Source organism: Dryobates pubescens, chromosome 23 (assembly GCF_014839835.1).
Source record: "Dryobates pubescens isolate bDryPub1 chromosome 23, bDryPub1.pri, whole genome shotgun sequence".
Lineage (NCBI taxonomy): Eukaryota > Metazoa > Chordata > Aves > Piciformes > Picidae > Dryobates > Dryobates pubescens.
In genome coordinates, this window is record NC_071634.1 from 4,846,978 (window position 1) to 4,867,485 (window position 20,508).

Sequence of the window (20,508 nt, forward strand, 5' to 3'; positions counted from 1 at the left end):
TCTCAAGCTGTGCCAGGGGAAGTTTAGTCTGGAGGTGAGGAGAAAGTTCTTCCCAGAGTGAGTTGTTAGCCATTGGAATGTGCTGCCCAGGGAGGTGGTGGAGTCACCATCCCTGGAGGTGTTCAAGAGGGGTTGGACGTGGCACTTGGTGCCATGGTTTAGTAGTCATGAGGTGTTGGGTGACAGGTTGGACTTGATGATCCTTGAGGTCTTTTGCAACTTTATTGATTCTGTGATTCTATGAAATATATTTCCTGTATTAACCATACAGGAGAAGCTAATTTTATTAAAGATCAGGGAAAACTTCTTTCCTGTCAAGGTGCTGGAGCCCTGGAGCAAGCTGCCCAGAGAGGTTGTGGAGTCTATCTTCACTCAGGAGATTCCAACCCCACCTAGCCATTGTGACCCTGAGCAATCTGCTGTGGGTGCCCCTGCTTTAGCAGGGAGGTTGGATTGGAAGATGTCCAGAGGCCCCTTCCAACTCTACCATGCTGGGATTCCAGGATTCTAGGAGTTGTGTGGTTGTGTGATTCTGTCTGGGATGATTTGCCAAGAGTTGGAGGCAAGCATTCAATGGACATGTACAATACAAACCAGCAAATTGAGGGCTGCTCAGCTTGTTCAGTCGTTTGGATGAGTGTCCCAGAAACCTGAATGAGGAGCACACCCTGCACAGCTCTTGCCTGGCATGCCCTGCTTTGGCTGCCCAGCTCAGTGAAATGACCACCACTGTGATTTGCTACTGGGGAGCTGACCTAGTTCCTGAAAACAAGCTCCAATTAAGCAAATATCTCAGCTCTTTGGTGTGGTGTTTTTCTCTTGATAGCAACATGTGGCTTTGAGTGCATTGTTTTGAAGGCTACAGCGTGGCTTTGGGAAAGTCAGCACTGCAAAGAATGCACTCAAGCTGTCCAGCAGATACTTAGGAATTAAGTCTATCATATGAGAAGGAAACAACACATTTTCTCCTCTTTGCCAACCACATGGGGACTCATCTCTCTTCCATTTCGTGTCCTGAGATGATGACCATGATAAGAACTGACTTAAATCCCACTGACCTTGCTTTTGCTTGCAAATTGGCTTAAGCTCCTCTCCTAATCAGGTACTTGAAGCATTTGTGTTTCTTGGCTGAACTCCAGCCTGAGTTCATCTCTTATGACATTGTTCCAGTTCATTAACCAGTCTGGTGATGCTGAACCAGTCAGCATGGGAAAATATCACACTTACAGCCAGAAAAGGGAGGATGACCAAGGCAGGTTTCAGAGAAGAGCTTGACACCCTTTGCCTTAGTTGTATGTCTGCTCTTGAAGGCTGCTTCCCAGCAGTGCTCCAAATCCTCCCCATCTCCTTCACTTGGCATATAGAGCTGAGCACCCACTGAGTCTGCCAGTATGATGGCAGATCCACCTCTCCTCCTGCCCCTGCTGCCTCCCAGAGACTCACAGCACTAAGCTGTTACAGTTTGGGGGAAGGAGGCAAACCTTAACCCTACAACATGAGCCCATTGCTCTTGCCCTGGACTATTCTTCGAGGTAGATCGGGGCATGGATGGGGTACTGCAGGTTACTGAGGCAGATCAGCCCTAACAGGCTGCTGAGAGTAACAACACAGAATCATAGCATTGTTAAGGTTGGAAGGGACCTCAAGGACCAGCCAGTTCCAACCCATGGGCAGGGACACCTCACACTACAGCAGGTTGCTCACAGCCACATCCAGCCTGGCTGCAAAAACCTCCAGGCAGGAGGCTTCCACCACCTCCCTGGGCAACCTGTGCCAGGCTCTCACCACCCTCATGGGGAGGAACTTCTTCCTAACATCCAATCTGAATCTACCCATGGTAGGTGGCTCTCCAGTGTGACAGAGAAGTACCAAAGATATGCCTTTAGGTGAGAAGAACTCTGCTGGTGATGTTCCTGGAGCTGGCTTTAAAATTGTCAGCCCTGTGCAGAGTCAGGGAGAGTCAGAACATGGCATGAAAGCGTGACACTTTCCTCCTTCCTCTACCACAGCGTGCTCTGGCAGCAAAGCCCGTTGCATTGCTTCAGAGAGGTGGGTTGCATACATTCTCATGCTGAACCCACAGGGATGGGTGCTAACAACGCTCCTCAACAAATTACTTTGCTAGCATTTAACAAGCTATTGGTATCCAGAGCATTCATTCAGGTTGTCAAGCCCTGGAAGAGGCTGCCCAGGGCAGTGGGAGAGTTTCCCTCCCTTAGAAGGGTTTCAGACCCCTGTAGATGTGGTGCTGAGGGACAATGGTTCAGTGGTGACCTGGCAGTGATGGGTTAATGGTTGGATTTGGTTGTTCTCAAAGGTCTTTTCCAACCTACCCAAACCATGATATGATTCTGATTCTCTGATTCTGTGACTCTGTGACTTTGTGGTTCTGTGACTCTGTGGTTCTGTGACTCTGTGGCTCTCTGACTGTGATTCTGTGGCTCTGTGACTCTGGCTCTGTGATTCTGTGGCTCTGTGACTCTGTGGTTCTGTGACTCTGTGGTTCTGTGACTCTGTGATTCTGTGGCACTGTGACTCTGTGGTTCTGTGACTCTGTGGTTCTGTGACTCTGTGGCTCTCTGTGATTCTGTGGCTCTGTGACTCTGATTCTGTGGCTCTGTGACTCTGGCTCTGTGATTCTGTGGCTCTGTGACTGTGATTCTGTGACTCTGTGACTCTGGCTCTGTGGTTCTGTGACTCTGTGATTCTGTGGTTCTGTGACTCTGTGGTTCTGTGACTCTGTGGTTCTGTGCTTCTGTGACTCTGTGATTCTGTGGTTCTGTGACTCTATGGTTCTGTGACTGTGGTTCTGTGGCTCTGATTCTATGATTCTGTGTCTCTGTGGTTCTCTGATTCTGTGACTCTGTGGTTCTGTGACTCTATGATTCTCTGGTTCTGTGATTCTATGATTCTGTGATTCTTTGATTCTGTGATTCTGTGCACATGTTCATGCTCTCTCCTGCCCCCACACTGCTGTGCTAAGTTATTCCCATCACATGGAATTTTTTGGACTTAGGAGGCACCCCTGGATGGAGTTCTGGTCTTTGCCAGTGGCTGTTTTGTTCTTCACAAGCAAATACAGCCTAAGGCAAGCATTTGCTTCTCCAGCTTTCTCCAGCAATTATGGCTGTAAACACAGCAGGGGGAAGACCCAAGCTCTAAGACCACCTCTCAGCTGTTGATCACCTCTGCCTTCATTTTTCATGTTTCATTTTCCCTCATCCTGGAAAGAAACTAGAGCAGCAGAAAGCATTAATCTCTGACCACAGTAACTTCCTGAATGCCAGAGGACTGCTGTCCAACCCAGGGATTCACTGACTGCTGAAACATCTGGATTGGATTACTGCACTTTCCTTTTCCCCTCCTGCACCATGCTGTGCAATCAGCCACCTCTCCACCCCAGGAGCTGGAAGGAGCTGCAGCCATCAAACCCATCCCAGCTGCAACTTCACTTCTGCAGCACACATCTTTGGGGGTCTTAGGGATGCTTCTTCAGCCAACCATTTGCACAGCACACAGTAAATCCTGTTTCCTCCCTGGAAGAGAGAAGAGGAAACATCTGCATTAGGTTCCAAATGTTTTAAATGTGTCTTTACCAATCTGGCTCTGCCTCAGTTTCACTGGGTTAGGAACTGACCGGGGGACTGAGCCCAGAGAGTGGTGGTGAAGGGTGCCACATCCAGCTGGCAGCCAGGCACCAGTGGTATCCCCCAGGGATCAGTGCTGGGCCCCATCCTGTTCAATATCTTTATTGATGATCTGGATGAGGGCATTGAGTCCATCATCAGTAAATTTGCAGATGACACCAAGCTGGGGGCAGGAGTTGATCTGTTAGAGGGTAGGAGAGCTCTGCAGAGAGACCTTGCCAGGCTGGACAGATGGGCAGAGTCCAAGGGCATGGGATTGAACACATCTAATTGCCAGGTGCTACACATTGGCCACAGCAACCCCATGCAGTGCTACAGGCTGGGGTCAGAGTGGCTGGAGAGCAGCCAGGCAGAAAGGGACCTGGGGGTGCTGGGTAACAGCAGCTGAACATGAGCCAGCAGTGTACCCAGGTGGCCAAGAGGGCCAATGGCATCCTGGCCTGCATCAGGAAAAGTGTAGCCAGCAGGAGCAGGGAAGTCATTGTGCCCTGTAATCAGCACTGGTTAGGCCACACCTTGAGTCCTGCGTCCAGTTCTGGGCTCCTCAGGTTAGGAAAGATGTTGAGTTGCTGGAAGGTGTCCAGAGAAGGGCAACAAAGCTGGAGAGGGGTCTGGAGCACAGCCCTGTGAGGAGAGGCTGAGGGAGCTGGGGTTGCTTAGCCTGGAGAAGAGGAGGCTCAGGGGAGACCTTCTTGCTCTCTACAACTCCCTGAAGGGAGGTTGTAGCCAGGTGGGGGTTGGTCTCTTCTCCCAGGCAACCAGCACCAGAACAAGAGGACACAGTCTCAAGCTGTGCCAGGGGAGGTTTAGGCTGGATGTTAGGAAGAAGTTCTTCCCAGAAAGAGAGATTGGCCACTGGGATGTGCTGAACAGGGAGGTGGTGGAGTCACCATCCCTGGAGGTGTTTAGGAAGAGACTGGATGGGGTGCTCGGTGCCATGGTTTAGTTGATTAGATGGTGTTGGGTGATAGGTTGGACTTGATGATCTCAAAGGTCTTTTCCAACCTGGTTAATTCTATTCTATTCCATTCCATTCCAGTCTAGTCTATTCTAGTCTATTCCATCCTGTTCCTTTCTGTTCTATTCTTTTCCAGATTGCTGCCACTGCAATCTGTGCCATTTTCTCCCACTGGCTGCCAAGCTGCTCACAACACACACTCTTCTGGATGTGTATTTTCCTCCTTTTCCTCTCTGTGTATTCTAGTCCCTCCTAAAAATAATGCTGGTAGCTTGAATAATGACTGCTCTCCCTCGACCTGATTTAGCTTTCCAGCTAGCCTGACGCACAAGAATTATTCATTGTCTTCTCCAAAGTCATTTCCATGAGTCTTTGGGAGTCATGTCTGACTGATTCATTAGATTTCAGGATCTCTAACATCCAAGATGGGGAAGGCTGAGCTGGAGAGAACCTTCTGGGAGTTTGCTGCTGACTTGCATGTCAGCCCTGAGCTGCTCCTGGGAGGCAGCAGTGCATACAGACAACCCTGCAAAGTGTTCTGGAATATTTATTTGGGCACCTGGCAAGCTGCTGGCATGCTGTGTGACAACCTTCTGCCAGTGTCCCCACCAAAAGGACCCTCTGAGAGCCAAGGAAATGCTCAGAAAGGAAGAAGGGATAAGCTACATGAGATAGCCCCAAGCAAAGGGTGCAGGGGTGGCTGTTTGCACAGTGGATGTTGCCAAGATGTCCTCGGAATGAAGTTCAACTCTCTCAGCCTTTGCAGCCTGCAGGCTTTTGGGGGGCAACTGAGCCCAGTTCACCAGGGACCACGGTGATCTGGGAAGTCTAACAGTGGAGACAGAAAATTTGGCTCCTTTCCTTGAAGGATCTTGGTTAATACCTTTGTTCCCTTGTCTTTAACTGGGGATAAAATGTCAAAGCTTTCTGAAATGTGTTCCTCACCACTCCTTCCAGCTGGGAGGTGCAATTGGAATGACACAGGAAATGAGGTGAGCCCTTCACAAGTGGGAACAGGGACCTGACTGCACATTTGGAGGTTGGATCTCCCACTCTCCTCCCTGCAAGATCAGGACATCGGCCGACTGGACAGATGGGCAGAGTCCAATGGGATGGCATTTAACAAGTCCAAGTGCCGGGTGCTGCACTTTGGCCACGGCAACCCCATGCAGAGCTACAGGCTGGGGTCAGAGTGGCTGAGATCTGCCAAACAGAGAGGGACCTGGGGGTGCTGATTGACACCTGCCTAAACATGAGGCAGCAGTGTGCCCAGGTGGCCAAGAGGGCCAATGGCATCCTGGCCTGTATTAGGAATAGTGTGGCCAGCAGGAGCAGGGAGGTCATTGTGCCCCTGTACTCTGCATTGGTTAGGCCACACCTTGAGTACTGTGTCCAGTTCTGGGCCCCTCAGTTTAAGAAGGACATTGAGACACTTGAACGTGTCCAGAGAAGGGCAACAAGGCTGGTGAGAGGCCTCGAGCACAGCCCTGTGAGGAGAGGCTGAGGGAGCTGGGGTTGTTTAGCCTGGAGAAGAGGAGGCTCAGGGGTGACCTCATTGCCCTCTACAACTACCTGAAAGGTGGTTGTAGCCAGGAGGGGGTTGGTCTCTTCTCCCAGGCAACCAGCACCAGAACAAGGGGACACAGTCTCAAGCTGTGCCAGGGGAGGTTTAGACTCGAAGGAGGAAAAAGTTCTTCACTGAGCGAGTCGTTCGTCATTGGGATGTGCTGCCCAGGGAGGTGGTGGAGTCCCCATCCCTGGAGGTGTTCAAGGGGAGATTGGACGTGGCACTTGGTGCCATGGTCTAGTTGTGAGGTCTGTTGGGACAGGTTGGACTTAATGATCCTTGGGGTCTCTTCCAACCTTAGTTATACTGTGATGCTGTGATACTGTGATATGCTGCAATTACCAGGTGGCAGCTCAGAAAGTTCCAGCTTCAGAAGTAGCATAGCAAAGAGTTCACCCTAGAGCATCGTCTAAAGCACCTTGGAGTGGCACAGAAGAGATGACCACCTCCTCTACTGCATCCAGGTGTCACAGTCACTGGTAAGGTTGCTGAACTCCCATGGGGCTTGGGAACCACATGGAAGGTTTCCAAACCCCATGGAAATTCAGCTGGAGAGAAAGGGCTCATACTGAGGTGCAAAGTCACCAGTGAAGCAATGTGGGAACTGCAGCTCTCTACCATTATAGACTCATAGAATGGTCCAGGCCAGAAGGGACCTCCAAAGGTCATCCAGTCTGACCTCCCTGCAGTCAGCAGGGACATCCCCAACTGGATCAGGCCGCCCAGGGCCTCCTCCAGCCTCACCTTGAATATCTCCAGGGATGGGGCCTCAACCACCTCCCTGGGCAACCTGTTCCAGTGTTCCAACACCCTCATAGTGAAGAACTTCTTCCTGATACCCAATGTAAATCTGCCCTTCTCTCATTTGAAGCCATTGCCCCTGGTCCTATCCCTGCAGGCCTTTACAAACAGTATCTCTCCATCCTTCTTGTAGCTTCCTTCAGGGATTGCCAGGCTGCTATTAGGTCTTCCTGGAGCCTCCTCTCCTCTAGGCTGAACACCCCCAGCTCCCTCAGCCTGTCCTCATAGCAGAGATGCCCCAACCCCCTGATCATTTTTGTGGCCCTCTTCTGGACCTGCTCCATCAGGTCCATGTCCTTCCTGTATTGAGGGTTCCAGAGATGGATGCAGTGCTCCAGGTGAGGTCTCACCAGAACAAAGCAGCAGAATCACCTCTGGCTCTGCTGGCAACACTGCTTTTGATGCAGCTCAGGATGTGATTTGTCTTCTGGGCTGCAAGCTCACACTGCCTGCTCATGTCCTTTTCCCTTCTGAAGAGAGATCCTCATAGAGAACAGAGAAGTCTGCTTCAAGTCACAGAACCACAGGATCACCAAGGTTGGAAGAGACCTCAAAGATCATCAAGTCCAAGCTGTCACCACAGACCTCATGACTAAACCATGGCACCAAGTGCCACATCCAGTCCCCTCTTGAACACCTCCAGGGATGGTCTAGGAAGGACATCCTGTGGATGTGCCATCCTTGGGTGGGCATAGCCCTGCTAAACACAACTGCACATGGTCACTGGGTGCCCGAGTTGCTTCTTTTAAGCTCTGGCATCCCAAGCAAAGGTTTATCCCTACCTGTTCTCCTCCCTAGCTCTGCTTGCTAACAGAAAGTTCTGGCCTGGAAGGCCAAGGTCACTGCCTGCAGTGACAAAGCAGCATAAAATCACTTGGGAACAACTAATAAGAACCTGATGCTGCCATTGCAACCAGGTCATTCTTGCAGCAAAACCTCTTTGTGGGGATCCTTTGACCTAGTTCACCTTCAAATTAGAGAGCTCTCAGCAATGTTCTCTGACTTTCACCAGCCAAGATGAAGCTGATGTTCCCTTCTGGCCTCTGCATCAGAAGGCAGTCATGCAGTGACTTTAGAGCCAGGGGGAAGGGAACAAGCCTAGCCTGCATGTGTCATGCTAAAAGCAAACATCTGGCTAATGCTTTTGCACACCCATTGCTGTGCCTGCTGCTGCATTCATGATCACTTTTAACTCTGTAGGTTGGATCAGACTGCAACATTTAGCCCAGCAGCTGGAAAGATTATTCTCTTCTTTTAATAACTTTGGCTGTTTCACAGAATCACAGAATGCAGCAGGTTGGAAGGGAGCCTCCAAGGTCATCTTATCCACCCCCCCCTGCAGCCAGCAGGGACACCTCCAACAGGAGCAGATTGCTCAAAGCCCTGTTAAGTTTCACCTTAAATGTCTCCAGGGATGGGGTCTCAAGTACCTCCCTGGGCAACCTGTTTCAGTATTTTACCACCCTCATGGTAAACAACTTCCTCCTAATGTCCAACTGAAACCTCCCCTGCTCCAGTTTCATGCCATTGCTCCTCACTCTGTCACTCCAGGCCCTTCTAAACAGTCCCTCCCCTGCCTTCCTGTAGATCCCCTTCAGATATTGAAATACTGCTGTAAGGTGTCCCTGGAGCCTTCTCTTCTCCAGGCTGAGCAACCCCAAATCTTTCAGCCTGTCTTCATAGCAGAGGCTCTCCAGCCCTCTGAGCATGTTTGTAGCCCTCCTCTGGATCTGCTCCATCAGGTCCACATCCTGAGCTGAGCACAATACTCCAGGTGAGGTCTTGCAATCCCACCACTACTGCTAAGCCACTACCACCAAACCACATCCCTAAGGCAACCACCAACAGAAGAAGAGGACACAGTCTCAAGATGCACCAGGGGAGGTTTAGGCTGGATGTTAGGAAGAAGTTCTTCCCAGAAAGAGAGATTGGCCATTGGAATGTGCTGCCCAGGGAGGTGGTGGAGTCATCATCACTGGAGGTGTTTAAGAGGAGACTGGATGGGGTGCTTGGTGCCATGGCTTAGTTGATTAGATGGTGTTGGATGATGGGTTGGACTTGATGATCTCAAAGGTCTTTTCCAACCTGGTTAATTCTATTCTATGCACCACACCCATGTGCCTTTTAAATTCCTCCAGGGCTGGGGACTCCACCACCCCTCTGGGCAGCCTGCTCCAGTGCCTGAGAACCCTTTCTGGGAAGAAATGTTTCCTAATCTCCAGCCTGATCCTCCCTTGGCACAACTTGCTGCGTGTGAGAAGAAACAAAGTTGTTGGCTGATGATATTAATGCAAGAGAAAGGTTCTTCCAGGTGAGCTTTCCACCTTGAGACATCCTCAGGTCATGCTTTACCTGCACCACCACATGTCCTTGCCCACAGGTAGCTGAGAAGCAGACCCCCAGAAAGCAAAGTTCAGGGCTTTAGCCACACCTGAGCAGCTGAGGGTCTGAACTTCTGAGTGGCAGGAAACAAAAGACAGTACTGGCAAATAAATAGTGATGCTTGGGGGAAGTGAAATTGCCCAAAGCAGCAGAAGTGCCAATAGAAACATTTCCCTGTGATAAGAGAGAAACCTTTTGGTGCAGTGTCGACCTTTGGGAGCATTTTCATTTCTGTGTTTGGTCATGCTGTGATTCATCTTTTGTGCTCCACTCTGCTTCCTTCTGTACAGCAGTGGCTGCTCCCTTTGGCATCACCCTTAGCAGTTCTTCTGCTAATTGTTAACTCTCTTAGTGATTTGCCTTATCTTTTGCTCATTTGGACTTGAAAATTTATATATATATATATTGAAATGTGGACCTGAAATGTTCTGCTTGCAGATGACACCAAGCTCAGGGCAGGTGTTGGTCTGTTGGAGGGTAGGAGAGCTCTGCAGAGGGACCTTGCCAGGCTGGACAGATGGGCAGAGTCCAAGGGCATGGGATTGAACACATCTAAGTGCCAGGTTCTACACAGTGGCCACAACAAACCCAGGCAGTGCTACAGGCTGGGGTCAGAGTGGCTGGAGAGCAGCCAGGCAGAAAGGGACCTGGGGGTACTGGTTGACAGCAGCTGAACAGGAGCCAGCAGTATGCCCAGGTGGCCAAGAAGGCCAATGGCATCCTGGCCTGCATCAGGAAAAGTGTAGCCAGCAGGAGCAGGGAAGTCCTGAGCCCTGTGCTCAGCACTGGTTAGGCCACACCTTGAGTCCTGTGTCGAGTTCTGGACCCCTCAGTTTAAGAAGGACATTGAGACTCTTGAGCGTGTCCAGAGAAGGGCAACAAAGCTGGGGAGGGGTCTGGAGCACAGCCCTGTGAGGAGAGGCTGAGGGAGCTGGGGTTGCTTAGCCTGGAGAAGAGGAGACTCAGGGGAGACCTTCTTGCTGCCTACAACTCCCTGAAGGGAGGTTGTAGCCAGGTGGGGGTTGGTCTCTTCTCCCAGGCAAGCAGCACCAGAACAAGAGGACACAGCCTCAAGCTGTGCCAGGGGAAGTTTAGGCTGGAGGTGAGAAGAAAGTTCTTCACAGAGAGAGTTGTTATCCATTGGAATGTGCTGCCCAGGGAGGTGGTGGAGTCACCATCCCTGGAGGTGTTCAAGAGGGGATTGGATGTGGCACTTGGACCATGGTTTACTTGTCAGGAGGTATTAGATATTAGGTAATAGGTTGGACTTGATGATCTCTGAAGTCTTTTCCAACCTGGTTGATTGTATGATTCTATGATGTTGAAGCATTTTATCATGAAGCTCCTAACAGAGCAAGAGATATATTGAAAAAAACAAAAAGAAGAAGAACAAAAGGAAAAGAAGATCCCTGAGGAATGCTTCATTTTGAACATATCAACATCCCCACTGAAATAACAAACATCTCCAACCAGCCCTATAAACCACACTTAAGTGCTTGTTCTATCTACCCATCCCACCTGCCTTGGCTGCCCAGTTACCAGAGTGGCACTCAGAGCTGGTCTCTGCACACACAAACAATCCCATCCAGCCTCTCTCCTCGGCTCCTGTCCACTGCCTTAGGCTCTTCTGGGGTGGAGGTTTGCTCCTCCTGAAATGCCTATTTCACAGGCATGTCATAGGATCATAGAATCAATAAACTTGGAAAAGACCTCAGAGATCATCCAGTCCAACCTGTCACCCAACACCTCATGACTACTAAACCATGGCACCAAGTGCCACATCCAATCTCCTCTTGAACACCTCCAGGGATGGGGACTCCACCACCTCCCTGGGCAGCACATTCCAATGGCTAACAACTCTCTCTGGGAAGAACTTCTTCCTAACATCCAACCTGAACCTCTCTGGCACAGCTTGAGACTGTGTCCTCTTGTTCTGGTGCTGGTTGCCTGGGAGAAGAGACCAACCTCCGCCTGGCTACAACCTCCCTTCAGGGAGTTGTAGAGAGCAAGAAGGTCTCCCCTGAGCCTCCTCTTCTGCAGGCTAAGCAACCCCAGCTCCCTCAGCCTCTCCTCACAGGGCTGTGCTCCAGACCCCTCCCCAGCTTTGTTGCCCTTCTCTGGACACCTTCAAGAGTTTCAATGTCTTCTTTAATTGAGGAGCCTGGAACTGGACACAGGACTCAAGGTTTGGCCTAACCAGTGCTGAGTACAGGGCACAATGACTTCCCTGCTCCTGCTGGCCACACTGTTCCTGATGCAGGCCAGGATGCCATTGGCCTTCTTGTCCACCTGGGCACACTGCTGGCTCATGTTCAGCTGCTGTCACAGAATCACAGGCTAGCCTGGGCAATTTTAGGTAGATGTCAGAGGAGGACTGACTGATTTTCATTCCCTCTGCCATTCTCAATCAGCTAATAAAAGCCATTTCCTCTCCTTATGCTTCTTGCCTCATTAATTAAGACATAAACATTCAAAACATAGCCTGATTTTGCCTACACTTCAAATAAAATGACAACAATATCAGCAAAAGATTGGATGTGGCACTTGGTGCCATGGTCTAGTCATGAGGTCTGTGGGGACAGGTTGGACTTGATGATCTTTGAGGTCTCTTCCAACCTTGGTGATTCTGTGATTCTGTGAGTCACCATCCCTGGAGGTGTTTAAAAGATGTTTGGATGAGGAGCTTGGGACCATGGTGTAAGAGTTGTGTACAGGGAGACATTAGGTGGTGGTTGGGCCTGATGATGTTAAGGTCTTTTCCAACCAAGGTGATTCTATGATTCTGTGGTTTCAGCACTGTTCTACAGTCAACACAATCAGGATCCAGCTCCCCCAGCTCCAGACCAGGAGATGCTGCAGGCAGCTGCCCCACAGCTGATCTTTCTTTGCAGAGCAAGGGTGCACCCAGGGCACCACTCTCCTTCTTAGAAAGCTGGAGCACTTCAGAGGCTGATCAAAATTCTCTAAGCTGTGATCTTCTGCACTGAAGAATTCCCTTCCCTTTTCAAGCCTCAGATGCATCACGGAATTGCAGTGTGACAAACTGCTCACCAGCTGTATGTGTCTTCCATGGTTTTGGTGCTGCCCAAGTCCTAAGGCAAACTCTGCCCCAGAAGAGTGAAAAAGAGGGAGGAGAGAGATTCAAGATTTCAAGAGGGACCAGAGCTGTTTCATATCTTCATCAGTAACACAGAGGGGGGTTGGATTAAACTAAAAGAAGGAGGTTCAGACTAGAAAGAAGGAAGTAATGTTTTACCCTGAGGGTGGTGAGACCCTGACCCAGGTCACCCAGAGAGGTGGGAGATGTCTCATCCCTGGAACAATGCCAGGCCAGGCTGTTTGGGGCTCTGAGCAGCCTGTTCTAGCTGGGGATGTCCCTGCTGACTGCAGGGGCAAGATGACCTTTTAAAGGTCCCTTCCAACACAAACCACTCTGTGACTGTATGATTGTCAGAGGGGCAGGAGCTGCACCTCCTTCCAGCTCATACCCTACAGACAGGCAAGGTCCCAGGTGCTCACAGATCTCTGTGGCTGTTCACTTCAGGCCCTTCAGTTCCTCCTCACAGACCTACCCAAACACTTTTATTTAAGTACATTAGGATAAACCTGTTCCTCATTAGCCTAAATTAACCATAATAGACCTGGCTTAGACGGAAGGAAGGAGACAGATGCAAAGCAATGAGGTAACTGGGTGGTAATGAGCTGATGGTTATTAGCTGAGCTGCACTGACAACACAGTCTCCCTGCACTGGTTAGAGGATGAAAGGCATCAGGATGGTCTCTAAGGTTTTCTGCAAGGCCAGGGCAGGTCCTTCAGTCCTGAGCAGCTCATGAGAAGGCAGATCCCAACCTTAGCTGCACCAACTTCACCTCAGCTATCCCATCAAGTGGGTCCAGAGGAGGCCCATAAAAATGATCAGGTAGCTGGAACCCCTCTGCTGTAAGGACAGGTTGGGAGAGTTGAGGTTGTTCAGCCTGGAGAAGGCTCCAGGAAGACCTTTCATACAGTCATAGAATCAATAAGGTTGGAAAAGACCTCAAAGATCATCAAGTCCAACCTGGCACCCAACACCTCATGACTACTAAACCATGGCACCAAGTGCCACATCCAATCCCCTCTTGAACACCTCCAGGGATGGTGACTCCACCACCTCCCTGGGCAGCACATTCCAATGGCTAACAACTCTCTGGGAAGAACTTTCTCCTCACCTCCAGCCTAAACCTTCCCCGGCACAGCTTGAGACTGTGTCCTCTTGTTCTGGTGCTGGTTGCCCGGGAGAAGAGACCAACCCCCTCCTGGCCACAACCACCTTTCAGGTAGTTGTAGACAGCAATAAGGTCTCCCCTGAGCCTCAGTACTTAAAAAGGGCCTAAAGGAAAGAGAGGGAGGGACTCTTGATCAGGGAGCATAGTTACAGGACAAAGGGTGATGCATTTCAACTGAAAGAGGGAAGGTTTAGGTCAGATATTAAGAAGTGTCTTCACTGTGAGGGCAGTGGAAGGCCACATTAAGGTCTCCTTGGAGCCTTCTCTTCTCCAGACTGAACAGCCCCAACTCCTTCAGTCTGTCCTCACAGCAGAGCAGCTCCAGCCCTCTGCTCATCCTTGTGGCCCTTCTCTGGACACCTTCCAGCATGTCAATATCCTTCTTGTAATAGAGGCTCCAGAACTGGATGCAGTACTCCAGGTGTGGTCTCACCAGAGTGGAGCAGAGGGGAACAATCACCTCCCTGGCTGTGCTGGCCACACTTCCCTTGATGCAGCCCAGGATGTGATTTGCTCTCTGGGCTGCAAGCGCTCACTGCTGGCTCCTGTTCAGCTTCTCCTCCCCCAGCACCCCCAAGTCTTTTTCTTCAGGGCTGCTCTCAAGCCAGTCCCTACCCAGCCTATATCAGTGCTTGGGATTGCCCTGACCCAGCTGAAGTTGTCTTTGAAGACATCAAGAGAGGAAGAGAGCTTATGCAGGGAGGGCACGAAGCAGGGCAGAAGCAAACTTCACAGCATGTCCTACCATGTCATTTGGGAGAAATCTTCCTTGTCTGACCAAAAAGGTGGTTCCAGTCCCAGCATGCATATGAAGCAGATTCCAGCATTAACTTTGGGGGAAAGGCAAATGTTTTCTTTATCTCTGTTGTCACTGGCCAGATTAGAGGAGATATATTTATCTAGACAGCAATCTGTGGAGCTGCAAAGACACAGCCTCAAAATTCCAGGGCTTGAGATCATCCCATGCTGAGTTTTGCAGCCCAGGAAGAAGTGATTCTTCATCTGGGTGGCTGACATGGTTTCACCCAAACAGAAGGCAAAGGAGTAATTTGACCTCCACTGTTGGGTGTTCAGGCTGCTGGTTGCTTGCTTTTGGTTTGGATTTTTATTTGATTTACATTAAAAGAATACTTAAAGGCTTTGGTGGGTGGGGGTTGGGGTTTATTTGTAAAGCAAAATCATACTATTGAGCATTTCCCTTGCCACACCTTGAGTCCTGTGTCCAGTTCTGGGCCCCTCGGTTTAGGAAAGCTGTTGAGTTGCTGGAAGGTGTCCAGAGAAGGGCAACAGAGCTGGGGAGGGGTTTGGAGCACAGCCCTGTGAGGAGAGGCTGAGGGAGCTGGGGTTGCTTAGCCTGGAGAGGAGGAGGCTCAGGGGAGACCTCATTGCTCTCTACAACTCCCTGAAGGGTGGTTGTGGCCAGGAGGGTGTTGATCTCTTTTCCCAGGCAACCAGCACCAGAACAAAAGGACACAGTCTCAAGCTGTGCCAGGGGAGGTTTAGGCTGGGTGTTAGGAAGAAGTTCTTCACAGAGAGAGTGATTGGCCACTGGAATGTGCTGCCCAGGGAGGTGGTGGAGTCACCATCACTGGAGGTGTTCAGGAAGAGGCTGGATGGGGTGCCTTGTGCCATGGTTTGGTCGATTAGATGGTGTTGGGTGATAGGCTGGACTTGATGATCTCAAAGGTCCTTTCCAACCTGGTTACTTCTCTTCTCTTCTCTTCTCTTCTCTTCTCTTCTCTTCTCTTCTCTTCTCTTCTCTTCTCTTCTCTTCTCTTCTCTTCTCTTCTCTTCTCTTCTCTTCTCTTCTCTTCTCTTCTCTTCTCTTCTCTTCTCTTCTCTTCTCTTCTCTTCTCTCCTCTCCTCTCCTCTCCTCTCCTCTCCTCTTCTCTCCTTCTCTCTTCACTCTTCTCTTCTCTTCTCTTCTCTTCTCTTCTCTTCTCTTCTCTTCTCTTCTCTTCTCTTCTCTTCTCTTCTCTTCTCTTCCCTTCTCTCTTCCCTTCTCTTCTCTTCTCTTCTCTTCTCTTCTCTTCTCTTCTCTTCTCTTCTCTTCTCTTCTCTTCTCTCTTCTCTTCTCTTCTCTTCTCTTCTCTTCTCTTCTCTTCTCTTCTCTTCTCTTCTCTTCTCTTCTCTTCTCTTCTCTTCTCTTCTCTTCTCTTCTCTTCTCTTCTCTTCTCTTCTCTTCCTCTTCTCTTCTCTTCGAATCTCCTCGAATCTCCTCTCCTCAAATCTCTCCTCGAATCTCCTCTCCTCGAATCTCCTCTCCTGGAATCTCCTGGAATCTCCTCGAATCTCCTCTCCTCTAGTTTACTCTAGTTTACTCTACTCTACTCTACTCTATTCACTCCTGTTTGCTTGTTGCTCTGCTTTGCTTGCTCCCTGCAGGGTCACAAACCCAGCTCTGGGAAGGAGGGTGAAATCTCAAGCAAGAGAGAAAGCCCTAAGGAAGATCTAAAGTGTGTCATTTCCTGTGAGGATTGCCAAGGAAAAAAAGTTGCTAAATGTACACTTTTATATATATTTTCTTGTTGTTGCTGTTAACTCTCATATTCAGTGAGCCAACAGATCTCCCAAGCTCTCAGAGAGCCCAAGTGAAACCACCTCACTGTCCACTTGCACTGCCCTTTTAAAAGCATTTTATTGAAACTGGAAGTTGAAAAAAGCAGGGATAAACAAACTCCAAGGAAATATTTCCTGTGTACAGTAAGAAGGAGCTGAGGGAGAGACCCTGTGGTCAGTCCCCATTGCAACGTATGGAGGCTGGAGAGTAGGGTCACTGGGAGGAAACCAGTGTAAACAGGATCTGCTTTTATCAGTGGGAAAAAGAACCAAGCCTGTTTAAATTAGGCAGAAATATGTGCCTATATGTTTTAGTCACGAGCTGCCTTCTCCAAGTCTTGCAGCAGGGTGAAGTCCCAGACGTGGAGCTGCCCATCACATCCTGTCCCTGAACACGAGAGGCTGGGTGACCCTACTGCTTTTGGAATGAACTGCTTGAGGGGCAGCCCATGCTGGCAGCCTGAGAAGGATGCCTGGGTTGGAGTGGCAGGACAGGAGGAGCAGGGTTAGCATGGAAAGGGTTAGCTGGAAGCCCTGGATGTGGGGAAAGAGGGGAGATCTTGCAGAGCATCCTTCTGGTGAAATACTGGGTCTGGAAGGGACCTGCCAGCCCTGCAAGACATCCCTCCTGGGGTGATGCTGGGGCTAGTAGGGATCTGCCAGCCTTGAAGGACATCCCTCCTTATGGGATGCTAGGGTTGGGAAGATCTACCAGCGTTGCAGGACATACTCCTCATGGGATGCTGGGGCTGGGAGTACATGGCAGCCTCACAACACAGTCCCATCTCCAGCCTGTCCCTCTCCCAGCACACCTCCATCGCCAGCCTGTCCCTCTCCCAGCACACCTCCATCTGTAGCCTGTCCCTCTCCCAGCACACCTCCATCTCCAGCCTGTCCCTCTCCCAGCACACCTCCATCTCCAGCCTGTCCCTCTCCCAGCACACCTCCATCTCCAGCCTGTCCCTCTCCCAGCACACCTCCATCTGTAGCCTGTCCCTCTCCCAGCACACCTCCATCTGTAGCCTGTCCCTCTCCCAGCACACCTCCATCTCCAGCCTGTCCCTCTCCCAGCACACCTCCATCTGTAGCCTGTCCCTCTCCCAGCACACCTCCATCTCCAGCCTGTCCCTCTCCCAGCACACCTCCATCTCCAGCCTGTCCCTCTCCCAGCACACCTCCATCTCCAGCCTGTCCCTCTCCCAGCACACCTCCATCTGTAGCCTGTCCCTCTCCCAGCACACCTCCATCTGTAGCCTGTCCCTCTCCCAGCACACCTCCATCGCCAGCCTGTCCCTCTCCCAGCACACCTCCATCTGTAGCCTGTCCCTCTCCCAGCACACCTCCATCTCCAGCCTGTCCCTCTCCCAGCACACCTCCATCTCCAGCCTGTCCCTCTCCCAGCACACCTCCATCTGTAGCCTGTCCCTCTCCCAGCACACCTCCATCTGTAGCCTGTCCCTCTCCCAGCACACCTCCATCTGTAGCCTGTCCCTCTCCCAGCACACCTCCATCTCCAGCCTGTCCCTCTCCCAGCACACCTCCATCTGTAGCCTGTCCCTCTCCCAGCACACCTCCATCTGTAGCCTGTCCCTCTCCCAGCACACCTCCATCTGTAGCCTGTCCCTCTCCCAGCACACCTCCATCTCCAGCCTGTCCCTCTCCCAGCACACCTCCATCTCCAGCCTGTCCCTCTCCCAGCACACCTCCATCTGTAGCCTGTCCCTCTCCCAGCACACCTCCATCTGTAGCCTGTCCCTCTCCCAGCACACCTCCATCTGTAGCCTGTCCCTCTCCCAGCACACCTCCATCTCCAGCCTGTCCCTCTCCCAGCACACCTCCATCTGTAGCCTGTCCCTCTCCCAGCACACCTCCATCTCCAGCCTGTCCCTCTCCCAGCACACCTCCATCTCCAGCCTGTCCCTCTCCCAGCACACCTCCATCTGTAGCCTGTCCCTCTCCCAGCACACCTCCATCTGTAGCCTGTCCCTCTCCCAGCACACCTCCATCTGTAGCCTGTCCCTCTCCCAGCACACCTCCATCTCCAGCCTGTCCCTCTCCCAGCACACCTCCATCTGTAGCCCCCCCACCATCGCACCTGCAGCCCCCCACGGGTGTCTCACGGCCCCGCAAACCCTGCGCTCTGCTGCCCTCTGCCGGCGGCGGACGGAGCGGCGGCTGCACCCCCGGGGGAATCTTCCCACGCATACCCCCACACCCCCCATCAATCCAGGGTGCCCGCACCCCAGCGCTGCCTGTGCCCCCGCTCAGAGTGGCTGCTTCTCCTCCCCTGGGGGTGCTGCTCCCCTCCAGTAGCTGCCAGCCCCCTCCGTCGCTTCCCGAACCTTCAAGTTGTGCCTGCTCCCCACCACGTCCCCGGGTGGGTGCCTGCTCCCCAAAGCAGTGCCTGCCCCGCAAGTGCCTGCCTGCCCCCCGTCCCCGCCGCATCGCTTCTCCTCCCCAGCCCGGTGCTGCTGCGTTTTCACCCTGTCCCGGGCTCGTCTCGTCCCGCAAAGCAGCGCTGCCTCCTTCTCCTCTTGCGGCGGCACCTGACGCCCGCGGCTCCCAGCACCCCCCCACCACAGCCCGGCTCACCCCTCCCTCCAGCCCGCCCTTCCCTGGCCCCTCCCGGAGCTCTCCCGGAGGAGCGGGAAGAGGAAGGGAGCAGCCGAGCGCTGCCGGCCGCTGCCCAGCGCAGCCCCCCCGGAGCATGCGAAGGCAGCGGCGGGGGGGACCCAGCTCGCTGCCCTCCGGGGCGGGCCGGCGGCGGGGCTGAGGCAGTGGCGGGGAAGGATGCAGCGGGGCTGGCCGGTGTGAAGAGGGCTGGGGGGAGGGGGGGGGGGGGGGCGGTGAGGAGCTGCCTGCCTGCCTCCATCCCAGCTGGAGTGAGGAACCTTCCTGCTCTCCATCCCGGCTGGGGTGAGAAACCTTCCTGCTCTCCATCCCGGCCGGGGTGAGAAACATTCCTGCCCTCCATCCCAGCTGGGGAGGACCCAGACTTGCCCCACAAGGTGCCGAACGAGTCTTGGAGGGGGCTGCAGGGATCATGCCGGGGGGGCTGCACCTCGGCATCGCTTTCTCCTCGCCCTCCATGGAGCCCGGACTTTCTCTACAATGACTTTCCCTGAGCTGAGCAATGGCAGCTTGAGTGGGAACCGGACAGGACAAGGCAGCCAGAGCGGCGCCAACCGGTCCTGGGGGCTGCAAGGTGAGGAGATCCCTGAGGACAACAGCACCACGTTGACTTTCGCCTTGGACGTGCAGGCAGTGGGCGTCGGGGTCTTCCTGGCCGTCTTCATCCTCTCGGCCATCGTGGGGAACATCCTGGTCATCCTCTCGGTGGCTTGCAACCGGCACCTGCAGACGGTCACCAACTACTTCATCGTCAACCTGGCCATCGCCGACCTGCTGCTCAGCACCACGGTGCTGCCCTTCTCGGCCACCTTGGAGGTGCTGGGCTTCTGGGTGTTCGGGCGCATCTTCTGCAACATCTGGGCAGCGGTGGACGTGCTGTGCTGCTCCGCCTCCATCATGAGCCTCTGCATCATCTCCGTGGACCGCTACATCGGCGTCAAGTACTCCCTCAAGTACCCCACGATCATGACCGAGAGGAAGGCGGGGGTCATCCTCGTGGTGGTCTGGCTGTCCTCCATGGTCATCTCCATCGGGCCGCTGCTGGGCTGGAAGGAGCCGCCACCGCCGGATGAGAGCATCTGCAGCATCACGGAGGAGCCAGGCTATGCCCTCTTCTCCTCCCTCTTCTCCTTCTACCTGCCCCTCATGGTCATCCTGGTGATGTACTTCAGGATCTACGTGGTGGCCAGGCGGACCACCCGGAGCTTGGAGGCAGGGGTCAAGAAGGAGAGGAACAAGTCCATGGAGGTGGTACTGCGCATCCACTGCCGCAGCGTGCTGGAGGACCCGCTCTCCAGCAGCCGCAGCAAGGGCAACAACTTCAGGAGCTCCCTCTCCGTGCGGCTCCTCAAGTTCTCCCGTGAGAAAAAAGCAGCCAAGACCCTCGCCATCGTCGTTGGGGTGTTCATCCTCTGCTGGTTCCCCTTCTTCTTTGTCCTGCCTTTTGGTGAGTGGCCCACATCCCCCACCCCTTAGCCTGCAGAAGGGGAGGCCCAGGGGAGACATTATTGCCCTCTACAACTACCTGAAGGGAGGTTGTAGCCAGGTGGGGGTTGGTCTCTTCTCCCAGGTGACCAGCACCAGAACAAGAGGACACAGTCTCAAGCTGCACCAGGGGAGGTTTAGGCTGGATGTTAGGAAGAAGTTCTTCACAGAAAGAGAGATTGGCCATTGGAATGTGCTGCCCAGGGAGGTGG

At 52.6% G+C, this 20,508-nt stretch overlaps 1 protein-coding gene across 1 annotated transcript in view; it reads left to right on the top strand.

The window, feature by feature from the left end:
• The first annotated feature begins 19,064 nt into the window (after positions 1 to 19,064).
• ADRA1D (adrenoceptor alpha 1D) overlaps positions 19,065 to 20,508 on the top strand; it is a 42,897-nt gene continuing 41,453 nt past the window's right edge. The window contains exon 1 of the mRNA XM_009907823.2: positions 19,065 to 20,258. Within this exon, the coding sequence (XP_009906125.1) occupies positions 19,292 to 20,258 (967 nt within the window). The 5' untranslated portion in view covers positions 19,065 to 19,291. The remainder of the gene's footprint in view (positions 20,259 to 20,508) is intronic.